This window comes from Salminus brasiliensis, chromosome 23, assembly GCF_030463535.1.
Source record: "Salminus brasiliensis chromosome 23, fSalBra1.hap2, whole genome shotgun sequence".
NCBI lineage: Eukaryota > Metazoa > Chordata > Actinopteri > Characiformes > Bryconidae > Salminus > Salminus brasiliensis.
The window spans coordinates 13,473,697-13,500,196 of NC_132900.1; the positions used below are offsets into that span (position 1 = coordinate 13,473,697).

Below are 26,500 nucleotides of genomic sequence, written 5' to 3' on the forward strand. Positions count from 1 at the left end.
TTGGACATATAGTGCCAGTATGGATATGATTCCAATATCATAAACGTGTCGAGCAGGACTCCTCCAGCATGGGTCCTGGTCCCGGTGGATTTTGAAGGTAGACGGTATGTGTAGTGATGCTCTGGAGGCACTTAAGATGGATTTGATGATGTAGGGGCACAGCAGGGCCTGGAACATTGTCTGGAGCGCCGCGGCTAGAATGGGGTCGGGTAAGCAGGTGGTGCACTGATGTAAGGTGGATGTAAGTTATCATCTGGAGAACAGAAATTTTCAGAGGGCCAAAATATGTAGGAAGAGGTGTTCGGTTTGGGGGCTTCTTTTTTACGTGTGGCTTATTTCACGACCGTAGATGCTCAGAAGATGCACTCACACACGCACGAGTGCACACACACACACACAAACTCATGCACATACAGACACTCACGTATGTAGAAACTCACAGAGGAAATGCAGTTTCCCTCATTTAAAACTAAGTGTAGATGTTTCAGTGCTATTCCATTGGGATCCTCTCTCTATCTCTCTCTGTCTGTCTGTCTCTCTCTCTCTTTCTATGACTTGCTTACATTTTATTACTCTCTCTCTCTCTTTTCCTCGTTCAGGACATCAAAAAAAAAAAAATCCAGTTTTCCTCACTCTGGTGGCAGGGGGTCTCTGGAATAAAATATTCATTCCGAATCCCCAGATATGCATGTTTTTCTTTTGCACTCTCTTTTCTGTGTCATCTCTAATGTCATTGGGTCGCCGTGGCACCCCAGGCTCAACCCCCCGGCACTTCTGAGTGACATTTCAGCAACGCCTTTACATCAAGGCCTCGGTAATTACATACACAACCTGTATGTAGAAGACCCAAGGGTTTGGGAGCATGTTCCTTCTGTGTGTGTGTCTGTGGGGGGGGGGTTGTGTAGGACACTATGTGTGTGTGTGTTTGTGTGTGTGAAGCATTTTGTTTGTGTGTGAGTGTGTATCACAGTAGGAGCAGAGTGGAGGAGCAGAGGTTGACCTCAGGCTATACGCTAATTAAAGTTACTCCAGAGAGGGAGAGAGAGCGAGAGAGAGAGAGGGAGTTATAGAGGGAGGTAAAAAGACAAACAGAGCGCTAGAGAGAGAGAGAGAGAGAGAGAGAGAGAGAGAGAGAAGGTCTGGCCTCTAAAAATAAGCCCATACACTGAATGTGTGGTGTGAAGGATTTGTGCAGGGGGGAAACAACAAAAAAAATTGCCAGTCAGTGGACCATAAGTGTGAACGTGTGAATGGCAGAGTGAGAAAACGAGGGTGGGAGGGATGGAGGATAGAGGGGGAGGAGAAGGGTGGAGCGGAGGACAAGATTGTAGAGGAAAATAAAGGCAGATGAAAATAACAGAATGTAATGAAGACGCCAGGAAGAAATGCATGAGTGCGTGAGACAGAGAGAGAGAGGCTGATTAGGAATTGCAGCAGAGATTGTGATAAGGGCCTAACAGACCACACAACTCCTGATTGATTTGATTCGATATGCTTTAATTAACCTGTGAATAAAAAAAAGATAAACTTTAAAATGGGACGTTTTACCCTTTTTCCACAAGTAAACGCAGTTCCCCGGGGTCTTAATGAGACATCTGTGACATTCTTTGGTCTAAATACCATAAAGATCCCATCTCACCTTGTCTAAACAGCCCAGTTCAGAACGGCCGGCTTGAGAGCCTGTTTCTTTAAAGTCCCTGGGACCCTAAAGATAATCTGACTCCTCAGGGCCTCCAATGCAACCGTACAAAACATGTCTTATGAATGTCTTCCCAAAAGTCTAATAAACATCTGCTGTATTTCACCAGTATTGCTCTCCTCTGGGTGTGGAATGAGTGGTCCTAAAAGTGGGTCAGGTAACAGCATACCACTGGCCAATCACAAGGCTAACAGGTCTTCTCCTCAAGTCTGAGCAACCTAAAGAGCTAAATCTAAAACTAAGCCTGGTGAGCTGCCCACTATGTGTCCCTCGCGTCTGGACAGGAGGTCCGCTACCATGCCATGCCATACTGACAGAAAGCGCAGCAGCTGAAGCAGAGAAGTGGGGAGGCGATGGGTGCTGGATGGGACTGATGAAGAGGCATGCAGGGCAGCAGGGGCATGTATCTATGCATGGACTGGTAACTCAATCACAGATACCAGAACCTCAGTAAAGCCTAAAGATCTGTGAAATCACAACCACAGTTCAAAGCAAAAAGCTAAAATAAAAATGCAGCATCTCTGTTTCCAGGCTGTGTGCGTTGCCATGATACCATAAACTAAATTATGTTCACCAGTGGTAGAGGGCTGTCAGTCACACATGTTCATTAGAATATTAAGAACACGCCCATCAAATTGTGTTCCCAGGGGCTTTAAATGATAATGAGCCACTGCACCCACCCCCCCCAATAATTTTTCATTACTCCTCTCGGTTAAGGTTTATTCTGATTTGTCCCTGTTTGCACTAATTATCTAACATTTACTTTGCCTTGAGTTCACGCCACTCTCGCCTGCACTACATAAGCCCACACACAGGTTTCAATTTAATATTTGATTAGTCATTTGTTAGAGACCTAATTTTAACTAAAAGCTGTCTATACATTACCTATTAAAAGCAAAAGTTGGGGTAGCTGAGTGAGGTCAAATATAGGCATAGGTGTTTATCTGACGTCTACAGGCAGTAGTAGGATTCCTATTGAGCAAAAGTGAATACAATAGATCACGTACATCCTAATGATCTAGATTTAAAAGTGAGTTGTATTATTAAATAAAAGTGTTAAATTATTTGTCATAAAAATGAGCATTGTTATTGGTCCATTCATTATGAACTTTTGATACAATATAAAGAACAACTGAAAGATTCAGAAAATGTCAAACATTGAAATACAGGGTTTGTGCAGAAAAAAAAGTCTGACCACAATGCCCAGTCTGCCCAGTAGAAAATGATCATAAAGTTCTGAGTTGATTCTATTATCTTGACGACTTTCTTGTGCACCTTTTTTATTTTGCGTGCAACGGGACCACCCAGTGCTCACCCCAAAGTTATGCCCTTGAGGAACAGAATTGAGCATAATTTATGACACTTTTATCACCTTTTTGAGTCTAAAGGTACTTATCATGTAATATTTATGCACAATGAGTTTGTAGTAAAGCTACAGTGAGTCTAAAGACTCTGAAGGAGGAGAGAGGCGGAGCAGCGAAGGGTGAAAGATAGGGTGGAGGTGATCTGACAGGAAAAGATGAAGGACAGGGAAGGGGGGTGTCACAGGGGAGAATAGGAGTAAAATAGTGAAAAGCAGAGAGTGGAGTTTCATCTGTTTGTTTGTCCCCTGTCCCCTGTCCCACTTACACACATCGTCCAGAGAAAGAGAGAGAGAGAGAGAGAGAGAGAGGAGAGGCAGGAAAGAGCAGAAAGAGAGATTGAGACACAGAGAGAGGGATAGAGAGATAGAGACAGAAAGAAGAGAAGGGCAAGTGAGAGAAGAGAACGAGAGAATGAGACATAAACAGAATAAGAGAGGGGGAAGAAGCAAGATAGAGCAGAAAGAAAGAACGAGACAGAAAGAGAGAGAGGAGAGAGAGAGCACAAAGAGACAGACTCAGAATGAGAGAATGAGAATGAGACAACGAGAGAGAGATAAAGAGACAGAATGAGAAAGAGGAGAGAGAGATATAAAGAGACCGAATGAGAGAAGAGAAGTGAGAGAGAGCAGAAAGAGAGAGTCAGAATGAGAGAGAAAGAAAGAGGAGAGTTGAGAGAGTCAGGGTGAGAGAAAGAGAATGAGGCGGAGTGGGGAGAGTGAGAGCTGAGAGAGTCAGGATGAGAGAAAGAGAATGAGGCGGAGAGGGGAGAGTGAGAGCTGAGAGAGTCAGGATGAGAGAAAGAGAATGAGGCGGAGTGGGGAGAGTGAGAGCTGAGAGAGTCAGGATGAGAGAAAGAGAATGAGGCGGAGTGGGGAGAGTGAGAGCTGAGAGAGTCAGGATGAGAGGAAGAGAATGAGACAGAGAGGGGAGAGTGAGAGCTGAGAAAGTCAGGATGAGAGAAAGAGAATGAGGCAGAGAGGGGAGAGAGAGCTGAGTGAGTCAGGATGAGAGAAAGAGAATGAGGCAGAGAGGGGAGAGTGAGAGCTGAGAGAGTCAGGATGAGAGAAAGAGAATGAGACAGAGAGGGGAGAGTGAGAGCTGAGAGAGTCAGGATGAGAGGAAGAGAATGAGACAGAGAGGGGAGAGTGAGAGCTGAGAGAGTCAGGATGAGAGAAAGAGAATGAGGCGGAGAGGGGAGAGTGACAGCTGAGAGAGTCAGGATTAGAGAAAGAGAATGAGGCAGAGTGGGGAAAGTGAGAGCTGAGAGAGTCAGGATGAGAGGAAGAGAATGAGACAGAGAGGGGAGAGTGAGAGCTGAGAGAGTCAGGATGAGAGAAAGAGAATGAGGCGGAGAGGGGAGAGTGAGAGCTGAGAGAGTCAGGATGAGAGGAAGAGAATGAGGCAGAGTGGGGAGAGTGACAGCTGAGAGAGTCAGGATGAGAGAAAGAGAATGAGGCGGAGAGGGGAGAGTGACAGCTGAGAGAGTCAGGATTAGAGAAAGAGAATGAGGCAGAGTGGGGAAAGTGAGAGCTGAGAGAGTCAGGATGAGAGACAAAAAGAGAAATAAGAGTGGGAGAGAACAAGACAAAGAGGAGATGAGGGTCAGAAAAAAACGAGAGAGAACTAAACTGAGAGAACAAGACAGAGAGAGAGAGAGAGAGAGAGAGAGAGAGATGTTTAATGAATGTAATAGGAGAGATGCTACAGATGACAAATAACACTGAAACAAAAAGCAACGTCGAAATCACACACGCACACACACGCACGCACACACACACGCACGCACACACACTGACTGGGAGGGACACTTAAGTTGATAGCACTTTGAGTTCAGAGCAAAGTCACTTAACAATCTGTGTATGTGTGTGTGTGTGTGCATGCTCTGGAGACTGTGAGCAATTGAGTAGTATGTGTGTGTGTGTGTGCTCGCTCTGGAGACTGTGATGGAATGAGCAATGACTGTATAAGTGTCTACACATATGTTCTATATGTGTTTGTGTGTGAACTTGCCTATGAGTGTGTGTGTGTGTGTGTCTGTGCATAATGTGTATGTGGGTTCAGACTGCATTAGAGAGTGTGTGTGTTTGTGGGTAAATCTGTTTTATCACAGGCTAATATTACACTATTCATATAGCCAATGGGCAATAATCAGCCAATCCCTACACACATCATTTTTACACTCACACACACACACACACATATGCGGTGTGTGCACAGGGTGACATTAATATGAGTTGGCGTGTGCAGTGTGGTGGGGGTGGGGATGGGGGCCTAGCATGTTTACTACTTATAAGAAGCAATTAGCACCAGAGAGAAAGCGAAATGTATGAGTGAATAAAACATGCCTAAAAACTAAATGGAAAAAAACAGACAGAGAGAAAGAGATGGAGAGAGAGAGAGAGAGAGAGAGAGAGAGAGAGAGAGAGAGAGACACAGAGAGAGAGAGAGAGAGAGAGAGAGAGAGACGGAGAGAGAGAGAGAGACACACAGAGAGATGAATAATTAAAGCCCTAAAGAAGAAAGAAAGAGTAAAAGAGAGAGCGAGAGACATAAAGAAGTAACAGAAGGAAGGAGGAAACAGATGACAGTTGTGGTGAAAGGTGTTCTGCGGACAGGCTGCAGACAGTGGAGCATAAGAGGGTTACTAGTGGTTCACAAAAGCAGCAGATTGAACACGTGTGTTTTCACTGTTGCTGGCTGTAGTTGGAACCTTGGACATGAACAGAACATTTGCACGTTTCTTCTGTTTTCTGCTAAAACCGCACAAACAAACAAAAAGTGTGTGTGTGGACGACTGCCATCATATGGACATAGGGACATTTGGTCTTCCTTTGAACAATATTGAAAGAGAAATGCAATATAACTAAATACATCTACATAAGTTATTTGTTTTTTCTTTTGTTTTTGGCATTTCTAATACTTCTTGGTTCATTATATGATTTACAGCAGTGGCTTTCAGAAGACTGATACAGTGTTTGTGAAAAAGAAACTGTGCTGTTATCGTGAAATAACAGCATGGTTACAATGCTTCTCAACCAATCAGCTTGCCTGGCCAGAACTGTTGTATAACTACCACTGTTCTGCTGATGATGCTTAGTCATATAAGCACTGTCTCAGTAAAATAATGCTCTTGGATGAACCACTTTCCCAATGTAAAAATCATTGTTACTTTTTAGTTATTTTATTTTATTTATTAATTGATATGTTTTTGTCTTTAATATCATTTGTAAAATGTAAAAATTCCTAAGCCTCTGTACGTCATGACCACAACTTAGGATCTCGTTCCCACGCCTTACTAAGTCGTGGCCACAGCTTCATTATCTCTCTCTCATGCCTTACTAAGTCATGGACATAACTTAGGATCTTCTTCCCACACCTTACTAAGTTGTGGCCAGGACTTAATCATCTAATTCTCAGGATTTATGAAGTTGTGGCCACGACTTAATTATCTCATTCTCAGGACTTATTAAGTTTTGGCCACGACTTAATTATCTTGTTCTTTCATCTTACTAAGTCATGAATAAGGATCTCTTTAATACTCCTTACTATGCTTTACTAAGTCGTGACCACAGCTTCATTATCTCGTTCTCATGCATTACTAAGTCATGGACATAACTTAGGATCTTCTTCCCACACCTTACTAAGTTGTGGCCACAACTTAATTATCTAATTCTCATAAAGTTCATGCATCTACCATCAGAAAGAGACTGCACTAGTTTGAGTTTCTAACTTTTTTAACTGTTCTAACTTTTTCACATGACTGTATAAAGGGACCTGTATCAGCATTCAGTTTACACTTCTGTTCAAAAGACTAAACTCTCCAATCTCCCTTTAATAATATACAGCCAGTTTTGTTGAAGGTAGCAGTACTGTATAACCATAGGTTTTGAATACTTCATAGCCAGGGTGGGCAACGGGGGCCAGAGTCCAGCACAGTTAGCTGATTTCCTCGCTCTTACAAACCTGCTAAACCTGGCAATTACCAGGTGAGTTGAATCAGGTGTGCTTGAGCTGGAAAAAAAAAACAAAGAACTGTGCTGGAATCCAGCCCCTCCAGGACCGGAATTGCCCACCCCTGCTTTATGGGAAGCTGTAAAAAAAAAAATGTCCAGTATGATGAATGAAGCTGTGGATAATTTGCATACATGTAGCCTACAAAATCTGTTTGGATAGTTTGAACTTTGGAGGTGTGGGGAAATCTCCCTGCAGATTTGGCAGCAGCAATAAAGGTGAAGGTGTTCAGGCAATGATGAATGATTTTAATTTTCTGTACGTTTTTTATGCACCACCCCTGCTTGTTTTGTATTGGAGTGTTTTTTTTTTTATTTTATTTTATAAAGGCATAGTACAGGGAAGGCAGTCTATATACCGTCACTGTCATGCAAAAACCTGTATCTCCAAATTGGGAACTTTACAGGAGAAGGTAAAAAAAGTCACAGTAAAAGGTTTTTATTCCAAGTAATCAGAATCAGAATCAGAATCTCTTTATTTCACCAAGTATGTTACACATACAAGGAATTTGTCTTGGTGAGAGCAACACGTATGACAAGTAACAAAAACACAGAACACAGATTATTTACAGTATTAAACTAAAGGAAAATTACACTAAACAATAAATAGGATAGGGGATAAATTAAAAAAGTAAAAAGTACTAAAGGTAACAAGAGCTGAAGAAGCTGAGAGATGTGAAACAGATTTAGTTGAGAAATATTATGTATAGAAAGTTACAGATGACCTGAATATTATAATATTCATATAATATAATCTTGTAGCATTTCTATTGGTCATCATGAATTTTTGATACATTGTAAAAGAACAGCTGTCAGATTAAAAAAAAAAAAAGGACATTCAAAGTTTTTTGCTTGACAGTAATGATACACTGTTTCAGTCTTGAAGCCACAAAACAGCAATAACCTGTTCCTAAAGTGTAAGATAAGATAACACATTATTAATCCCCAAAAGGAAATTAGACCGTTGCAGCAGCTTACCTACAGAAAAACACAGGTACACAAAGATATTATAAAAAATAATAATAAAATAAAAAGAAAATAATGAATAAATATATGTTTAAAGGAAATTAAATATACAAGATAAACAGAGAAACTGTAAGTTATATATATATGTAAAGGGTAATGATAGGAAATACACAGATGTGCAGTGACTATAAGGTAATGATAGGAAATACACAGATGTGCAGTGACTATAGGGTAATGATAGGAAATACACAGATGTGCAGTGACTATAAGGTAATGATAGGAAATACACAGATGTGCAGTGACTATAGAGTAAATATATGAAATACACAGATGTGCAGTGACTATAGAGTAATGATAATAAATACACAGATGTGCAGTGACTATAGGGTAATGATAATAAATACACAGATATGCAGTGACTATAGAGTCATGATAATAAATCCACAGATGTGCAGTGACTATAGGGTAATGATATACACAGATGTGCAGTGACTATAGGGTAAAGATATGAAATACACAGATGTGCAGTGACTATATAGTAATGAAATTAAATACACAGATGTGCAGTGACTATAGGGTAATAATATTAAATACACAGATGTGCAGTGACTATATGGTAATGATATACACAGATGTGCAGTGACTATAGGGTAATGATATACACAGATGTGCAGTGACTATATAGTAATGATATTAAATACACAGATGTGCAGTGACTATAGAGTAATGATAATAAATACACAGATGTGCAGTGACTATAGAGTAATGATAATAAATACACAGATGTGCAGTGACCATATAGTAATGATATTATATACACAGATGTGCAGTGACTATAGGGTAATGATATACAGAGATGTGCAGTGACTATAGGGTAATGATATTAAATACACAGATGTGCAGTGACTATATAGTAATGATATTAAATACACAGATGTGCAGTGACTATAGGGTAATGATATACAGAGATGTGCAGTGACTATAGGGTAATGATAGTAAATACACAGATGTGCAGTGACTATAGGGTAATGATATTAAATACACAGATGTGCAGTGACTATATAGTAATGATATTAAATACACAGATGTGCAGTGACTATAGGGTAATGATAGCAAATACACAGATGTGCAGTGACTATATGGTAATGATAATGAATACACAGATGTGCAGTGACTATAGAGTAATGATAATAAATACACAGATGTGCAGTGACTATAGGGTAATGATAAATACACAGATGTGCAGTGACTATAGGGTAATGATTTTAAATACACAGATGTGCAGTGACTATATGGTAATGATAATAAATACACAGATGTGCAGTGACTATAGGGTAATGATAATAAATACACAGATGTGCAGTGACTATAGGGTAAAGATATACAGAGATGTGCAGTGACTATATGGTAATGATAATAAATACACAGATGTGCAGTGACTATATGGTAATGATAATAAATACACAGATGTGCAGTGACTTTAGGGTAATGTTAATAAATACACAGATGTGCAGTGACTATGTAGTAATGACATTAAATACACAGATGTGCAGTGACTATAGAGTAATGATAATAAATACACAGATGTGCAGTGACTATAGGGTAATGATAATAAATACACAGATGTGCAGTGACTATAGGGTAAAGATATACAGAGATGTGCAGTGACTATATGGTAATGATAATAAATACACAGATGTGCAGTGACTATAGGGTAATGTTAATAAATACACAGATGTGCAGTGACTATGTAGTAATATTATTAAATACACAGATGCGCAGTGACTATAGGGTAATGATAATAAATACATAGATATGCAGTGACTATAGGGTAATGGTAATAAGTACACAGATGTGCAGTGACTATAGAGTAATGATAATAAATACACAGATGTGCAGTGACTATAGGGTAATGATAATAAATACACAGATGTGCAGTGACTATAGGGTAATGATAATAAATACACAGATGTGCAGTGACTATAGGGCAATGATAATAAATACACAGATGTGCAGTGACTATAGGGTAATGATATTAAATACACAGATGTGCAGTGACTATAGGGTAAAGATATACAGAGATGTGCAGTGACTATATGGTAATGATAATAAATACACAGATGTGCAGTGACTATAGGGTAATGTTAATAAATACACAGATGTGCAGTGACTATAGGGTAATGTTAATAAATACACAGATGTGCAGTGACTATGTAGTAATATTATTAAATACACAGATGCGCAGTGACTATAGGGTAATGATAATAAATACATAGATATGCAGTGACTATAGGGTAATGGTAATAAGTACACAGATGTGCAGTGACTATAGAGTAATGATAATAAATACACAGATGTGCAGTGACTATAGGGTAATGATAATAAATACACAGATGTGCAGTGACTATAGGGTAATGATAATAAATACACAGATGTGCAGTGACTATAGGGCAATGATAATAAATACACAGATGTGCAGTGACTATAGGGTAATGATATTAAATACACAGATGTGCAGTGACTATAGGGTAATGATATTAAATACGATATTAAATAAAAATGTGCTGATGTCCTTGCACTCAGGGATGGGTTGATGACTATCTGCCCCACATCACTCCTTGTGTGTTGTTGGTCAGCACAGGCGTCTGTTAGCTGTTGTATCGGAGCTGTGCTTTCTACTAGCTAGCTACCTAGCAAAAAGAGGCAGTGGCTGGCTTTGCATGTGTCAGAGGAGAACCCTCCTAGTGTTGGCCTTTCAAATTGGTTAGACAATTTAGATAATAAAATTAGAAATAAATTGTTTAAGATTTTATACACCTGTGGCAATGGAATTAAAAGGTGTGTCCCAATACTTTTGTTTTTATAGTGTATCTGAAAAAGATATAATAAAAGCTCTGTAAAGGATTGCGTCCATTTTACTTTCCTTTATCTGTGTATTTTAGTGGAACCACATTTAGCGGACTTTCCATTTCTATTTCTTATTTTCTGTTTCCCCACAACACACAAACTGACACACACACACACACACACACACACACTTATACAAAAAAGAGTTGTTTATTTAGTTTGTAAAATTAGAGCAAGATGTTGCTGGAAGGTTGAGGCAAATATAAATATCCGGACAGGGTCAGTGGACATGGGGACAGACTGTGTGTGTGTGGGTGTGCGGTGAGGGAGAGAAGAGGGAGAGGGAGAGAGTTATTGGTCAAATGAAAAGTGTATGTTCATTTAACTAAGAGACTGTATTCAGCCTATATAGCTTTGTGTCCGTAATTAAGTGAAATAGATACACTATTAGTGTGTGTGTGTGTGTGTGTTTCTGTGAGAGAAAGAGAGAGAAAGAGAGAGAGAGAGAGGGAGAGGGACACTTATTCCATTACTAAAGTGATCAATCTGATGTTCTTCACATGTATGTGTGTGTGTGTGTGTGTGTCTAACATTCCGCTTTTATTACCCAAGGCCTAAACATGATAGTTTAGTCTTTTATTGAGGAAAGTTTTTATTTCCTTCCTTCAAAATCATCATATTGCTCCACTGACCTGTAAAAGGAAGGGTAGCGTCTCTATTGTCGCTTCTCTGGGCTCAACACACTGCTAACTACACTATGTGACTCTGGTAAAGCAGGCTGGACAACACTCGCCACCATCTTGATGCTGCCAACAGAGATCTGATTGGTCAGCCTGCTTTTAACACATCTGTGAAATGCGGAAAATAGAGCAAGCTTTATTAAAATACTATAATAATGTGTTCATTTTTAAATCCTGGTGTGTCATTTTATCCTTTGATAAATCAGATAAATGAGACAAATTGGTGTGAAGGGGCCTTTAAAGAATCTGCTAATGTCTTGAGGCCAGATACAGCACAACGCCTTTAAAGGTCTTGTGGAGACCATTGCTCGAATTGTCAGATCTGTTGTGACAACACAAGGGGGACCGATTCCACATTAGGCAGGTAGTGTGAATGTAATGGCTGATCGGTTTACACAGTCAAGTCTATAAATATTTGGACAGTGCCATAATAAAGTGGGTTTAAAAATAAAACAATCAAGCTGCAATTGAAGGGGTTACAATTCGCATTCTGTTGCGTTTTGGGACACAATCAATGGTGGAAAGGCTGACACTGTTGATGCCTTCAAAATTCACATGGTCTTCAATAAATTTCTGCTGTATTTTATTGCTTTGTTGGTCCGGCATTGTTCTGCCGGACCATGTCAACAATGAGAGTCTCTTGGTGTGGAAACAACATAGATGTCCTCCCCCCTGTTGTGGCAGTCTTGCGATTCTACAAAAAGTACATGCAGTACTGGGCCTACGAGTATATTGGAGAGTTCATGTAACGAGCATGGCCAGTTGTGCTCTCTCAGGCTCTGGCTGCTGAGAGAGCATGGCCAGTTGTGCTCTCCCAGGCTCTGGCTGCTGAGAGAGCATGGCCAGTTGTGCTCTTTCAGGCTCTGGCTGCTGAGAGAGCATGGCCAATTGTGCTCTCTCAGGCTCTGGCTGCTGATGGCAAAATTCTGTGTTTTTGTTCATAAGCACTGTGTTTGCTACACTTCATTTGCATCCAGGCAAAATGACAAAAATGACATCACTGTTCATATACTTATGGAACTGACTGTCGGTCCACTTTTCTTTTTTCTTTTTTTGTGTAATTTGAAAAGACCAGCTGCTCTGTGTGTATGTGTGTGTACATGTGAAACAGAAGGATAAAAAAGGAGAAATTCAGTGGGAGAAGATGGTGGAGACGTGAGATAAAGAACGAGAACGAGAGAGAGAGAAAGAGAGAGAGGGAAGGACAGAGAGAGAGCCTCAAGTGCATAACGTAACTGCTCTTTTCCTTTTTGGCTTAACACCCAGCCGATGATGTCATCGGGCTCTGTGATTGGAGGAGAGCGTTAACTGCAGACGGTCGTTAGAGACACTTAACGAGATGACATCACTCATTAATCGCCCGGACACACAGCGTCTGTCCTTCCTGTCTGATCTGATGCTGCTTTCGGGGTCGTACCTGATCACTCGATGCGTCTTTTCACCAACAAAGGAGTGTGTGTATGTGTGTGTGTGTTCAGGGCAACAGAGGGGGAAAACACACACACACACACACACACTCGTAGTGACAGAGGTGCTGGAGAAAGGCGGGTCAGGATGAAGGAGAATTGCTGGACTATGTGAAACAAAGCCTTTCTCAGAAGCATCTTCAAAGACGCAGATTATAAGAGTGATTCGTGTGGCACAAAGGAGCGGTCTGGTGTGGAGTGTGTGTAAGAGTGTGTAAGAGTGTGTAAGACTGTTAAGTGTGGAGATTCCTGTCTGCTCTCTGCTTTCATACAGTAATCCTCTGAAGATGACCTGCTTTAGATCCACTCGCCTATTAACCAGCTTCACCTCCCTTTACTAACACTTTTCTTCATACAGAGAGAGGGGAGGGGGGCAGAAAGAGAGAGAGAGGGATGGAGAAAAGGCTAGAAAAGAGAAAGAAAGAGAGAACAAGAGAAAGAGAGAGAGTAAAAGAGAGAGAGAGAGAAGGTGGGGGCAGCATGAAAGAGAGACCGAAAGAGAGTGAGAGATAGAGAGGGAGAGACAGAGGAAGAGACAGAGAGAAAGAGAGAGAAAAATCTATAAAAGAGAGAGAGAATGAGAAAGATAGAGAGAGAGAAAGGGAGAAGGGGGAAGACAGAAGAGAGTCAGAGAGAAAGAGAGAGAAAAATCTAGAAAAGAGAGAGAGAATGAGAAAGATAGAGAGAGAGAAAGGGAGAAGGGGGAAGACAGAAGGAGAGAGACAGAAAGAGAGAGGGAGAAAAGGCTTGAAGAGAGAAAAAGAGAGAGAGCAAAAACGAGAGAGAACGGGGAGACAGAACGAGAGAGAGAGAGAGAGAGAGAGAGAGAGAGAAATCTAGAGAAGAAAGAGAGAGAGAATGGGAAAGATGGAGAGAGAGAACGAGAGAAGGGCGAAGACATAAGGAAAGAGAGACAGAAAGAGAGAGGGAGAAAAGGCTTGAAGAGAGAAAGAGAGAGATAATGAGAAAGAGAGAGAACAGGGGAGATAGAGCGAGAGAGCGAGAGGGAGAGAGAGAGAGGGGGGGGGGTGGAGAAAAAGCCAGAAAAGAGAGAAAGAATGAGAAAGATAGAGAGAGAGAAAGGGAGAAGGGGGAAGACAGAAGAGAGTCAGAGAGAAAGAGAGAGAAAAATCTAGAAAAGAGAGAGAGAATGAGAAAGATAGAGAGAGAGAAAGGGAGAAGGGGGAAGACAGAAGGAGAGAGACAGAAAGAGAGAGGGAGAAAAGGCTTGAAGAGAGAAAAAGAGAGAGAGCAAAAACGAGAGAGAACGGGGAGACAGAACGAGAGAGAGAGAGAGAGAGAGAGAGAGAAATCTAGAGAAGAAAGAGAGAGAGAATGGGAAAGATGGAGAGAGAGAACGAGAGAAGGGCGAAGACATAAGGAAAGAGAGACAGAAAGAGAGAGGGAGAAAAGGCTTGAAGAGAGAAAGAGAGAGATAATGAGAAAGAGAGAGAACAGGGGAGATAGAGCGAGAGAGCGAGAGGGAGAGAGAGAGAGGGGGGGGGGGGTGGAGAAAAAGCCAGAAAAGAGAGAAAGAATGAAAGTGGAAAAAGAGAGAAAGATGGAGGGAAAGGAAAGATATAGATAGAGGCTTAGGAATAAAGAGAGAGTGAAGGGATGAGAGAGAGAGGTCTAAAAAAAGGGAAAGAAAGAGATATGATAAAGAGGAAGAATGAGAACGAGGGGGAGGGAAAAAATAAAAAGGTAGAAAAGTGAGAGAAGGCAAGAGAAAGAAAGATAACAACAGAGAGAAAATAGAAAAAGAGAGAGAGAGGGCAAGTGAAAAAGAAGGAGTGAGATAGAAAGAAGGGTGAGGTAGATAGCTGGGAAGAAACAGGGACGGGCAGATGAAGGGGGGAGAGAGTGAAGAGGAAAAAAGGGGCGGTGTAAGAGAGCGGGAGATCGAAGAAGATGGGAAGAGATAGACAAAGAGAGGAAAGAGAGAGAAAGACTGAGATGAAAAGTGGGAGAGAAAGACATATAACTAAAGAGAGAGAGAGAGAGAGAGATGGGGAGATACAGATACAGAGAGATAAAGAGAGATGCTCTGAATGGTGAAGTGTGCATTTCTACCTGATGATGCAAATGCATGAAAACAGCCTCTGCCTTAGCAAATAGCCTTCTAGTGTAATCACATGCGTGTGTGTGAGTGTGGGTGTGTGTGTGAGTGTGTCGGTGGTATGTAAAAAAAAAACCCCACAGATATCGTTGTTGCCAGGATAAACCCTTCCCAGCTGTGGGGCCTGTAAGGGTAGCTCAAAAGGGAACCAGAAAGTTTTGCCCTCGGGTTCCATGTTGGCCTACATTTGACTGCCTACCAGGGTCAGTGAAAGGACCTGGAGGGGTTAAACATGGGCCCATCTGGCTTGTACACTACATATTGGGGCCTAGGTGGGAGATTAAGGTGAGCTGTAACAACGTGCCACATTTGGGAAGTCCAACAGGGTCCCAGTTAAAACATATGTACAAACCCACTCACAGCCCACCTAGAACTCTCCTAGAACCCACATAGCCCACGTTCTACCCATGTGGGTTCCCACCCAGCAGAAACCTTTTGGGGGGTTTTAGGGGTTTAAGGTGCACCTGTTGCTAACACAGACGTGCAAATGCACACATTACACGTACAGTGTGTCTAGTCCCTGCGGAGAAGTGTAATGCCCCCCAGCATTGAGCCATGGAGCAGTGAAACTTTCTCGGAATAAACTCTTTTAATCTTTTAATCCCCTTGATTTCCAAAGAAACATTGAAGGAGCAGGTGTCCTAATACTTTTGTCCCGGCAGGGTACATTATATAGTATAGCAGCAGTTGGAGGGGGTGGGGTGCTCCCCTTTAGGTGCAGTTCGTATTTAATGTAATGCTTAATCATGTTTATCCAACATTTTAAGTACTCTCTCTCTCTCTCTCTCTCTCTCTCAGTGGTGTGTGGGCCGCGGTTCTCTCAGGAGCCGGCTGATCAGTCGGTTGTTTTGGGCGAGCGAGTGGTATTGAGCTGTGTGGTGTTTAACTACACCGGCATCGTCCAGTGGACCAAAGACGGACTTGCGCTGGGCATTGGAGAAGATCTGAGGGGTGAGTACGCAAACACACACACACACAGGGCAGCACATTGGCTTTTCACATTTGCTGGAATCTCTGGTTTATGTTCTTGGTTACATCTTGGTGGAGTTTCCATGTTGTCTCTGTGTCTGTGTGGGTCTGGAAAAGAAGGGAAAAGGTGGCTCAGCTCCAAGTTATTGATGACAGGGTTGTGGGTTTGATACTTGGGTTCACCAAGCTGCCACCGTTGGGCCCTTGAGCAAGGCCTTCTCTGCTTCCTGTGCGCCGCAACGATGGCTGTGTGTTGGATCACTGGTGTGTTTATTGCACGGGTGGGTTCAGGCCAAACAGTTCAGTGTCCAACACAAATGGTCATTGCGGTTGTCTTGTCTTGTTTCCTCCCACAGTTCAAAAACAAGGAGTTCAGGTGAACTGGTAACTCTGTATGCCTAGATATGGATGGGTACACTGACCTGGGTGAACCCCCTTAGTGCTCGAAGCGGTCTTTCAGGTGGGCGTTCATCTTTTGGTTGAGAGCACCCTGTGCGCAGAGTGCTGAGTGTAAAGGATAGGGGAGGTAATAGAGGTATTAATAAGGTGCTAAATAAGTGTAGCAGTGTCATGCAAGTTTGGGCACCCCTAGTCAAAATTCCTGCTACTAGGAATAGCTAGGCCAGTAAAAATGACCTGATTTCCAAAAGTAACAGAAAAGAAGACGCGCCCAAAGGTAAAACTTTAGACACCCTGCATGGTCAGTACTTAACACCCCCTATGGCAAGAATTACAGCTTGTAGATGCTTTTTTGTTGCAGCTAAGCTAGGCTAAGTCTTCTTTAGGGGATCTTTACCCATTCTTCCTTGCAAAAACCGTCTAGTTCTGTGAGGTTCTTGGGTTGTCATGCTGCGCTGCTCTCCACAGGTTTTTCCACAGGTTTTTAGTGATGGGTCAGGGGACTGTGACTGCTGTGAGAAATCCTTCAGTATGCACCACTTGAGGTAGTCCATTATGGGTTCTGAAGAATGTGGAGGAGCATTGTCCTGCTGTAGAAGCCACCCGTTATTCTTATTCAGCATTTATTCATTCTGTTTTTACAGACTGTTTGGTGTTACCTTCCAGAATTTGCTGGAATCAAATGAAATCGATTCTTAAATCTACCAGAAAAATGTTCCCTGTGCCACTGGCTGCAACACAATCCCATGCATGATTGATCTGCCTCCTTGTTTAACAGTTGGAGAGGTGTTCTTTTTATTCAATTCTACAGCCTTTTTCTTTAAACAAAAAGTTCTATTTTACCTTCATCAGTCTATAAGACTTCTTTGCAAAATACAGCAGACTTGTTTAGCTCTTCCTTTGGATAATTCTGATGCTGAATCTTGTGAGAAAACTTTTTTTAACCCAGTTTCCCCCCCCTAATTTTAGCTAATTACCCAACCCACTCCTTAGTACTCTTAGTAGTGCCACTGATGCAACATTATCAGGCAACCAACCAACACGCTCAGAGGAAAGCGCCAGCTACCCAGCTGTGATGCATCGACTAGCAGACGGCCATGCCTGACTGCATTACATTGAAGAAATTTGGGGAGAGTGAGCGAGCCATTTACCCACCCAGAGAGAGACAGGCTAATTGTGCTCTCTCAGGCTCTGGCTGCTGATGGCCAGGGATTTGAAGCAGAAAGATTTTCTTCTGGTGACTCTTCCATATTTATATTTGTGCAGATGCTGCGGCACAGCATTCCACAGTCTGCTAGTTTTTCCTAAAGGTCCTTCACAGCCAAACAGAGGTTTTAATTTGCCGTTCTAATAATCCTACGAGTTTGTTTTCGAGCAGATCTTGGAAAGTCTTCTTGGTCTTCCAGACCTCAGCTTGATTGCCAGCATTCACGTTAACTGCCATTTCTTATTTACATTATGAACTGAGAAAACATCTACTTGAAAATGCTTCGCACTCTTCCATTTACAATAATCCGATAACAATAATTAGACGACTTTTCATCATTAAAATGTGTTTGTAAAAGTTTTGCATTGCGCCAGCTTGTTCTACTTATTTATTTACTTAAAAGTGAAGCATTCAAGTAAAAATAATACAAAAACAACAGTGCAAGTGTTACTGACATTATAAACTTCAAACTGTAATTTCATATGAATGTACTATATTTATATTACATATTTATATTTCATGTTATTTGTTGTCATTTTCAAAGATTTAAATTATCATTTTACTTTATGTATGTTTAAACATCTTAACAAATTCAAGTTCTATTTCACTTAAACTGTAAATTACGTGACTGCACTGTTTCTTATAGAAGTATACAGGGGTCACATTTTCTGGCGGCAGCACCTTTTGTCTCCCCTCTACACTTTTAGAAGGAACAGTGCGGTCACACATAATCTGATAATGTCTGTCTCTGTCAGAATATGTGACTGCACAAAAGGAGAAATCTCAGACACTACCCAATGAGGTCACAGAATTTGACGGCCACAGATTACGGTCCAACAGGTCCTTGGATGGTTTTGGCTTGTAGTGAGCAGCTGACTCACAAGTTTTTTAATAATCTTCATATTCAGCACGGAGGTTAGTTTGCAGATGGTGAAATAAGTTCGTTGATGAGTTGTCTTCAATTGCAACCAAATTTTTTTGACATGGTTTGCAGAAGGCAGTGTTTTGAAAAAGCTCTGTTTTCAAAGCAAAACCACCTCCAAGCTAGTGAGGACGAGCCAGGTCTCGCAGCTAAATCTAACGCAGCAGACTGGCAGGGTGTTGGTGCTTGTGTCTCCTAGAGGAGTTTGTTCCCTCATTTTTAACTTCAGTCATTCCTGGGCAGAACACTAGCTTGTGAATATACTCTTAAGGCGTGTTTTTGAGTAGTTTCCACAAAGTGAGTGAACTACTCGATAATGTCTGCTTGCACATCATTTACACAACAATTAAGATATTATTGTAGATGATATATTTACATTTATGGCATTTAGCAGACACTTTTATCCAGAGCGACTTACAAGGTTACTCGAATCACAGAGATGGGCCAATGTAGTGTTAGGAGTCTGGCCCAAGGACTCTTATTGGTGTAGCGCAGCATAGTCACCCAGACTGGGAATCAAACCCCAGTCTCCCACATGGTGTTGTAACTCAGTGGCAGGTAGGGGTGTTATCTGTTGCGCCACACCAACCACGATACATATCGCACACCCCTACTTCCTATCGCCTTCCACAGGTTTTTAACTGTCAGAGTGCTGGGCTCCTCATCTGCTCTGAGAAACCCAAGGTCTCTGAAGCATTGAAGCTTTGAAATTTGCATCACTTTGCTTTTCCTAATAATGACAGTAGCCCTAACAAGCTTAATAAGACTGAGATCTTGGTAAAATGTAAAGAATGTCTGATCGGCTGCGGTTGGCTTCTTGCCATGCTAATAACGGGGCTGCTTCTGCCTGACTTGTTGCCATTAATATTAGCTTTCCAAGCTAATGTTGCTTGCTTAATGTTGCTAATGTTGCCTGTTGCTTGGATGTTTTTTGCTTTGCACTGAGCTTAGCCACCAATTTATGCTCTTGATTTCCAAACTTGCAAAATGCACCACTGTTAGCTTAATGCTAACACAACTAGGTTCCCATTTAAAGGTAATGCATCTTAGCAGGGATAAATACTCGCTACTTTCTAAGAGAGTTCCAGTGGGTTCAGTGTTAGCATCGCTGTGTAATAATGTGCTTGGCCTGGCTTGTGCTCCTTTTTTAGTGACTGTATTTGGTGTTTTAGTACCAGCAAGCTGAACGGCAGCCATTGTTGACACCCATATCCTGCTCCTCTCTTCTGAGGCAGCCAATGAGAGTACTGGTCATTAACATACGAAATTAACACGCCCCTTGTAGCATTTGTATTCTTTTTTCGGTAGAATGGGAGGAATAGGAAGAGGCCAGGCTCCTCATAAAACTGGCTCTGATAGTTGCTAAGTTGCTACCTTAAAAAAAGCCTACCCACAGGGTCCCCTGGTGGTCTGGAGACCATGAAGGACTGCTTTAGTGCTTTCACTCACACACTGCCTTCATGGACACACACCAACGTAGTTCAGTACACTCAGGAAACCCGTAAAGTCACACACCCATGCACACATACATGCTCAGTGCACGCAAATGGTTCCTTTACGTAAACACACCTACGTAATTCGACACACACAAGCACACACACATTCACACACCTACGATGTGTGCATTCAGGCAAACATGCAAACATAATCTGCGTGCACACACATACACAAACACACACACAGACACACACAGACAAATGCACTGAGCTATTGTATGGAACTCCAGTACACCATGCTCAGCAAACACACTTCTCTTTCATTTCCCGCCACCTCTCTCTCTCTCTCTCTCTCTCTCTCTCTCTCTCTCTCTCTGTCTCTCTCTCTCCCTCTCTCACTTTCTCTGCACCTCTCGCCACACTCATCCTCTCATCCTCCTCTTTGTCCTTTAGCTCTGACTCCTTCTCTGTCTTCTGTTAGTCCTCCTTCACCCCACAAATCATAATGAAAATGGATGTTACACACACTTACAGCCCCCCCCCCCCCCCCCCAAACACACACACACACACACACACATATATATAGACACACATACATACACTTACAGGTTAGCTATCTGCACGGATTGGTTGAGCTAAAGGATGATGTAATCGTTGCCAATACTTTGGTGCCCCCTCCTTTCAGATCAATGATGTCATAATGTGTGTGTGTGTGTGTGTGTGTGTGTGTGTGTGTGAGAGAGAGAGAGAGAGAGAGAGAGAGAGAGAGAAAGAGAGAAGGGAGGACGCGTATAGAATTCCAATGTGTTAAGAGTGTTGGAGTGTTGCCCCCTGGTGGATTGAACGTACTATTACAATCTGCAGCAGACATAAATGTCACTGTCTCTCTCTGCCTTTCTCTCTCTCTGCCTTTCTCTCTCTCTCTCTCTGTCGCTCTCTCTCTCTGTCGCTCTCTCTTTCAATCTCATATTTCTCACCCTCTTTCACTTTCTCCCTTTATTGTTCGTCTCTCTCTCTCTCTCTCTCTCTCTCTTATTCAATCTCTCTCTCTTTCAATCTCTCTCTCAGACTATCTTTTTCCCTTTCCCTATCTCGCTCGGTGTCCCTCTCTCTTTCTCTCTTTCTCTCTCTCTCTCTCTCTCTCTCTCTCTCTCTCTCTTTCACTCTCTTTCATTGAGAAGAGTGGGTAGTGCAATGTAGTGATATGTGTGTGTATGTGTGTGTATGCGTTATAGCTGCTGTGTGTGTGTGTGTGTGCATATGTGTGAGTGTTTACTACCGTGACTGCTGTGTTATAGAACATGGGTGTGGGCCAACATTATTAAGGCGGGTGTGCGTTTGTGTGTGGTGTGATGCTATTGTGTGTTACGGAGCCTGGATGTTGGCCAGTACAATCTGGATTGTGTGAGAAGCAGAATGGGAACAATTCTGCATGTTATAGATTGTGCATGTGGGCCAGTGTGTGGAGATGTGTGTGTTACCATGTGTTACACAATATGGATGCAAGGTAATGTAGTCTGATAGTTTGTGTGTGTGTGTGTGTGTGTGTGTGTGTATGTGCAGCCATTTTACAGTACATTAGGTCACTCATTGACCACTTCATCAGAAACTTAAAGGCTTACGGCCTAAGGGGCGTTTGTGGACACCCCTTCTAATGAATGCATTCAGCTACTTTAAGTTTCACCCATTGCTGACATAGATGTGCAAATGCACCCACACACAGCTTGTATAGCTGGCACCATGCCTAATGCCAGGCGTGGGTCAGAGGGATATAAAGCCTCCCAGCATTAAGCTGTGGAGCAGTGGAACTATGTTCTCTGGAATATTGATGGTGCTCCATCCCATACTTTTGGGATGAGTTGGGGAGTTGGGGATGAGGTAGGGTGACGATTATATACCCAAATATAATGTGTATGAATGTGAAACATCAGATAGACGATCTGATTTGTCAGGATTGATTAATGAGACTTGTAATGTAAACATAGTGATTAGCATTTTAATATCTGACTTGTAATAGCCAATCAAAATCTACATGAAAATGAACTCATGCATATTAACGTCCAATACCCCGCCTGTTTGGACAAAACATAAACAAAAAGGTTCGGAATACAATATCAACATTGTATCAAAAGTAACAGTAACTTCCAACCACAGTCAAAAGTGACAGCAAGACAAAAAAGTGAAAGAAAAAGCATCCAGATACATAGGCCGATTCAGTGGTCTATACAAGCAGCATCTTAAAGTTTATGTCATGTCAGAACAGAAGATTTGTTTCTCCTTAATTTACTTCGTAGTAAATTGACCTGAAGACTTCCCAGAAAAACGTATTGAATACATTTTGTCTTCTTGCCATGACATTTTTACCACCAGGCTCACATTAATTGTTTTTGTGTGATGGTGTATTGTTATGATTCACTTACACATTTCCACTTGTGTTTATGTTCCTGTTGACACCTTGCATTAAGATGTGTATTTGATAGAGTTGCAAAGGGGTGGACATTTTTCAATAAATTTCAAGTAAATTACTGGTAGCTTTCCATGGGAACTTTAGCTCGGGAACTTTGGAAATATTCCAAAATGTGAACTCTCCATAAACATTTTGGGAACTTTGGGAATTTATTGGAATTAGTAGGATCTAAATTACACCAGCATCAATGTACCGCAGACATTAAGGCATAACATTACAAATAAGTAGGTAGGTTTCTAGAAATCATTTGGACATATGCTGTACATGTGATGGAGGAATGAACAGTGAATGCAGGGGGTGTGGTCTTAATAGCCCTTCAGTGTGTAATGTGCCATGTGCCTGGTATAATAATAATTAAATATGATACTGCTTTGGTATTATATCTAATTGTTTTAACCAAGATTATGCTTCAGTATATATTTTACTGACTATATGCAAGTTTCTTAATCCCTTTAGCTTCGAATATTCCCATTAATTCCAGTTAATTCCCATAAGTACCCATTCATTTTGCAACCCTAGTATTTGGTGACTGGATCACATTTAGATGTCTGCATGAAAAGCCAGTGTAAACAGGCCCTGTGTGTTTAAGCATAGCTTTCAGATGTTAGTGGACATTACGCAGTAGCTAACCTAGATTGCAAATGCTCCGTTTTGGCCCACACTTACTACACAAGTTCACTTACATTACTCACATTCTTTACATTATAAACAGCCAAACAGCACAGGCCATCAAAATGTAAAAAAAAAATGAACTGCCCGATAGATCATCACATATTCGTAGCAAAAATCTACTAATAGAGATATTGCCAGATTCTGATCCTGTATCCTAGTTCCTAGCAGTCAGTTTAACATCTGTATTTGTGTGTGTTTCAGCCTGGCCTCGTTACCGTGTATTGCGGATAGTGGACGTTGGTCAGTATAATCTGGAGATTTCCTCAGCCGAGCTGTCGGATGACTCCCTCTACGAGTGCCAGGCCACTGAAGCTGCTCTTCGCTCCAGAAGAGCCAAACTCACCGTACTCAGTAAGAACTTTCTCTGTACACACATGTGCATGGGTGTGCCCTGGTCTAGTGAACAGTCAATTCTCTGCTTGTTGTCAGTGAGATTGTATCAATCCATGATCCATCCGTTGGTGCCAGCTTTCAGTATTGCAGTCACTACAAGAGAATGAATGCATTGATGGGTGGAGCATGCATAGCATATATGCACATATGTCCTGTGGTCTGTAGCCAGTATCTCGGTTTTCTGAAAAACTCTCACTCTGTCTCTATAGTCCCTCCTGATGATCCGGTGATAGAAGGAGCTCCAGAGATTCTACTAATGGCTGGAGTTTCTTATAACCTGACGTGTATGTCCCGAGGAGCCAAACCTCTCTCTACTATAGAGTGGTACAAAGACGGAGTTATAGTGGATGGAGCCCATACTAGCACTGTGAGTGAACATACGCACACACACATACACCGATCAGCCATAACCATTGCACAAAGCACATAGAAGTGACAAAATGGACAGCAAAAGAATGAGGCACTTTGACAGGGGCCAAACTGTGATGGCTAGATGACTTGGTCAAAACATCAGCCTTGTGGGGTTTTTCTATAAGACAGTGGTCAGTACCTACCAAAAGTGCCCCAAGAAAGGACAACCAGTAAACCAGCACCTATGTGCACCTAAGGCTCATTGATATGATCCATGGAGGCCCCACCTAGCAACTTACAGGATCTGCTGCTAACATCTTGGCACCAGATACCACAGGATGCCTCAAATGGTCAGTTCTGTTGTGTTGGCACAAGGGGGATCTACTTTATATTAGGCAGGTGCTAATGGTATTGCTGATAGGTGTAGGTGTTTACTCATTCAAATACATACTCAGCCTAGCACACACACCTGCACTATAAAGACATTCACAAAAATGTGGTAGATTACTTGAACCCTGCTGCTTAACATTTACATAACATTCCATATACATGACCGACTGCTCCCTCTCTCTCTCTTTCTCAGGAGGTCTTGGCTGATAGGAAGCGTGTGACCACACGAAGTTTTCTGCCCATTCAGCCAGTAGACACAGACACTGGACGCAACTTTACCTGTGTGGCCTCTAACTTGGCCGTGCCGCTGGGCAAACGAGCCACTATCACACTCAACGTGCATCGTGAGTTTCAAAACACCCCATTCTCTCCTCACTCCTTACAGCCATTATGTGGAAGTTTTTAATTCACTACTTTCATGATGTTGCAAATAAACCACACATGACATGTCTGTTTATTTAGTATGCAGCAGTTTAGCCCTGTCCATTCATGTTGCAGATAAATTGCAACATGTATTTGAGGAGTATTACAGAGTCATATCAGAATATGATGACCACCCCTGGTTTGGAATTAACTCAGCCCATTATATCAGCTCCACTTACCATATAGGAGCACTTTACAGTTCTATACGTCCATCTGTTTCTCTGCGTACTTTGTTAGCCTCTTTTCCTCCCGTTCTTCAAAGGTCAGGACCCCACACGACCACCACAGAGCAGGTATTATTATTTGGGCTGTGGGTCATTCTCAGCACTGCAGTGTCACAGACATGGTGGTGTTGTTAGTAGTGAGTGTTGCGCTGGTATGAGTAGATCAGACACAGCAGTGCTGCTGGAGTGTTTAAACACATCGGCGTCACTGCTGGGCTGAGAACAGTCCACCAACCAGAAATATCCAGCCAACAGCGTCCTGCGACCACTGATTAAAAACAAGAGGATGACCAACACAAACAGTGCAGATGAGCTTCTGTCTCTGACTTTACATCTACAAAGTGTACCAACTAGGTAGGAGTGCCCATTACTCCATGAAACCAAAATATACTGGCTCTAAAAGCAACTAAAAACATTAGCTGTTCAAGCTTTTTTTTAAACGCAGGGGCATTATGGGAAATGTAGTGTATTTCCTGTAGTTCTGCTCAAGAATTGAGGATAAAATTGACTTTTATCGTCGTGATTTTGTTGGAGCACAGCAACATTTTTAACAAAGGGCCAAATTCTGATGGATAGATGACTAGTTTAGAACATCTTCAAAACGTCAGGCAGGTCTTAAGGGGGCGTTCCTGGTATGCAGTGGTCAGTGCATACCAGAAGTGCTTAAAGGTCAACTGGTGAACTGTTAAAAGGGTCGTGGGCACCTAAGGCTGGTGGTCCCACCTCACAACAGTACTTAAAGGATCTGCTACAAACATCTTTTCTGAATGGTCAAATCTGCTGTGGTGGCACAAAGGGGATCTGCTCAACATCAGGCACTACAGAACTGTATATAATAATAGAAAGATGTGGGATATGGACCCTTTCAGATCCAGTTGTGAAATACTGAAAAACTTAAACTTTTCAGTTCATGTATGTGTGTGTGTCCAGAGGCAGACTGGGACTAGTTTTCTCATGGGAGACTGCATCATCATCTACACCACCCTCACTAATGTGAACACTAATGAGCACTGCTCACTGTTTTATGCAGCTCCAGATTAATTTGAGTTGCACATTCTGGCTTTGTAAGGAATTTTGTGGAAATTATGTATAATGGAATTTTTTAATGAAATTCTCATTTAACACACTCTACCTCTCTCTCTCTGTCTCTCTCTCACTGTTTCTCTCTAGATGCCCCCACGGTTTTACTATCAATTTCCCCTCGTTCCGTTCTAGAGGGAGAGAGAGTAACATTTACCTGCCAAGCCACAGCCAATCCTCCAGTCATGGGCTACAGGTGTGTATATGTGTGTAACTATATATGTATGTAACTGTACGGTATAACTAATGATACAGTAGAATTAATAACACAGTCATGCAGTTACATTTGCATGCTTTGGGTATCGCTGGTGACTAATGCAAATTAGAGGTAAAGGAGGAAAGAATCCAGGTGTGTA

The 26,500-nt window shown here is 41.9% G+C and overlaps 1 protein-coding gene across 3 annotated transcripts in view; it reads left to right on the forward strand.

Moving 5' to 3' along the window:
* Positions 1 to 26,500, forward strand: part of kirrel1b (kirre like nephrin family adhesion molecule 1b) — a 75,486-nt gene that overhangs the window by 29,268 nt on the left and 19,718 nt on the right. For all 3 annotated transcript variants that reach the window (XM_072668883.1, XM_072668886.1, XM_072668885.1), the window contains exons 2-6: positions 16,010 to 16,162; positions 23,485 to 23,634; positions 23,886 to 24,043; positions 24,611 to 24,761; positions 26,235 to 26,340. In XM_072668883.1, coding sequence (XP_072524984.1) covers positions 16,010 to 16,162; positions 23,485 to 23,634; positions 23,886 to 24,043; positions 24,611 to 24,761; positions 26,235 to 26,340 — 718 coding nt within the window. The remainder of the gene's footprint in view (positions 1 to 16,009; positions 16,163 to 23,484; positions 23,635 to 23,885; positions 24,044 to 24,610; positions 24,762 to 26,234; positions 26,341 to 26,500) is intronic.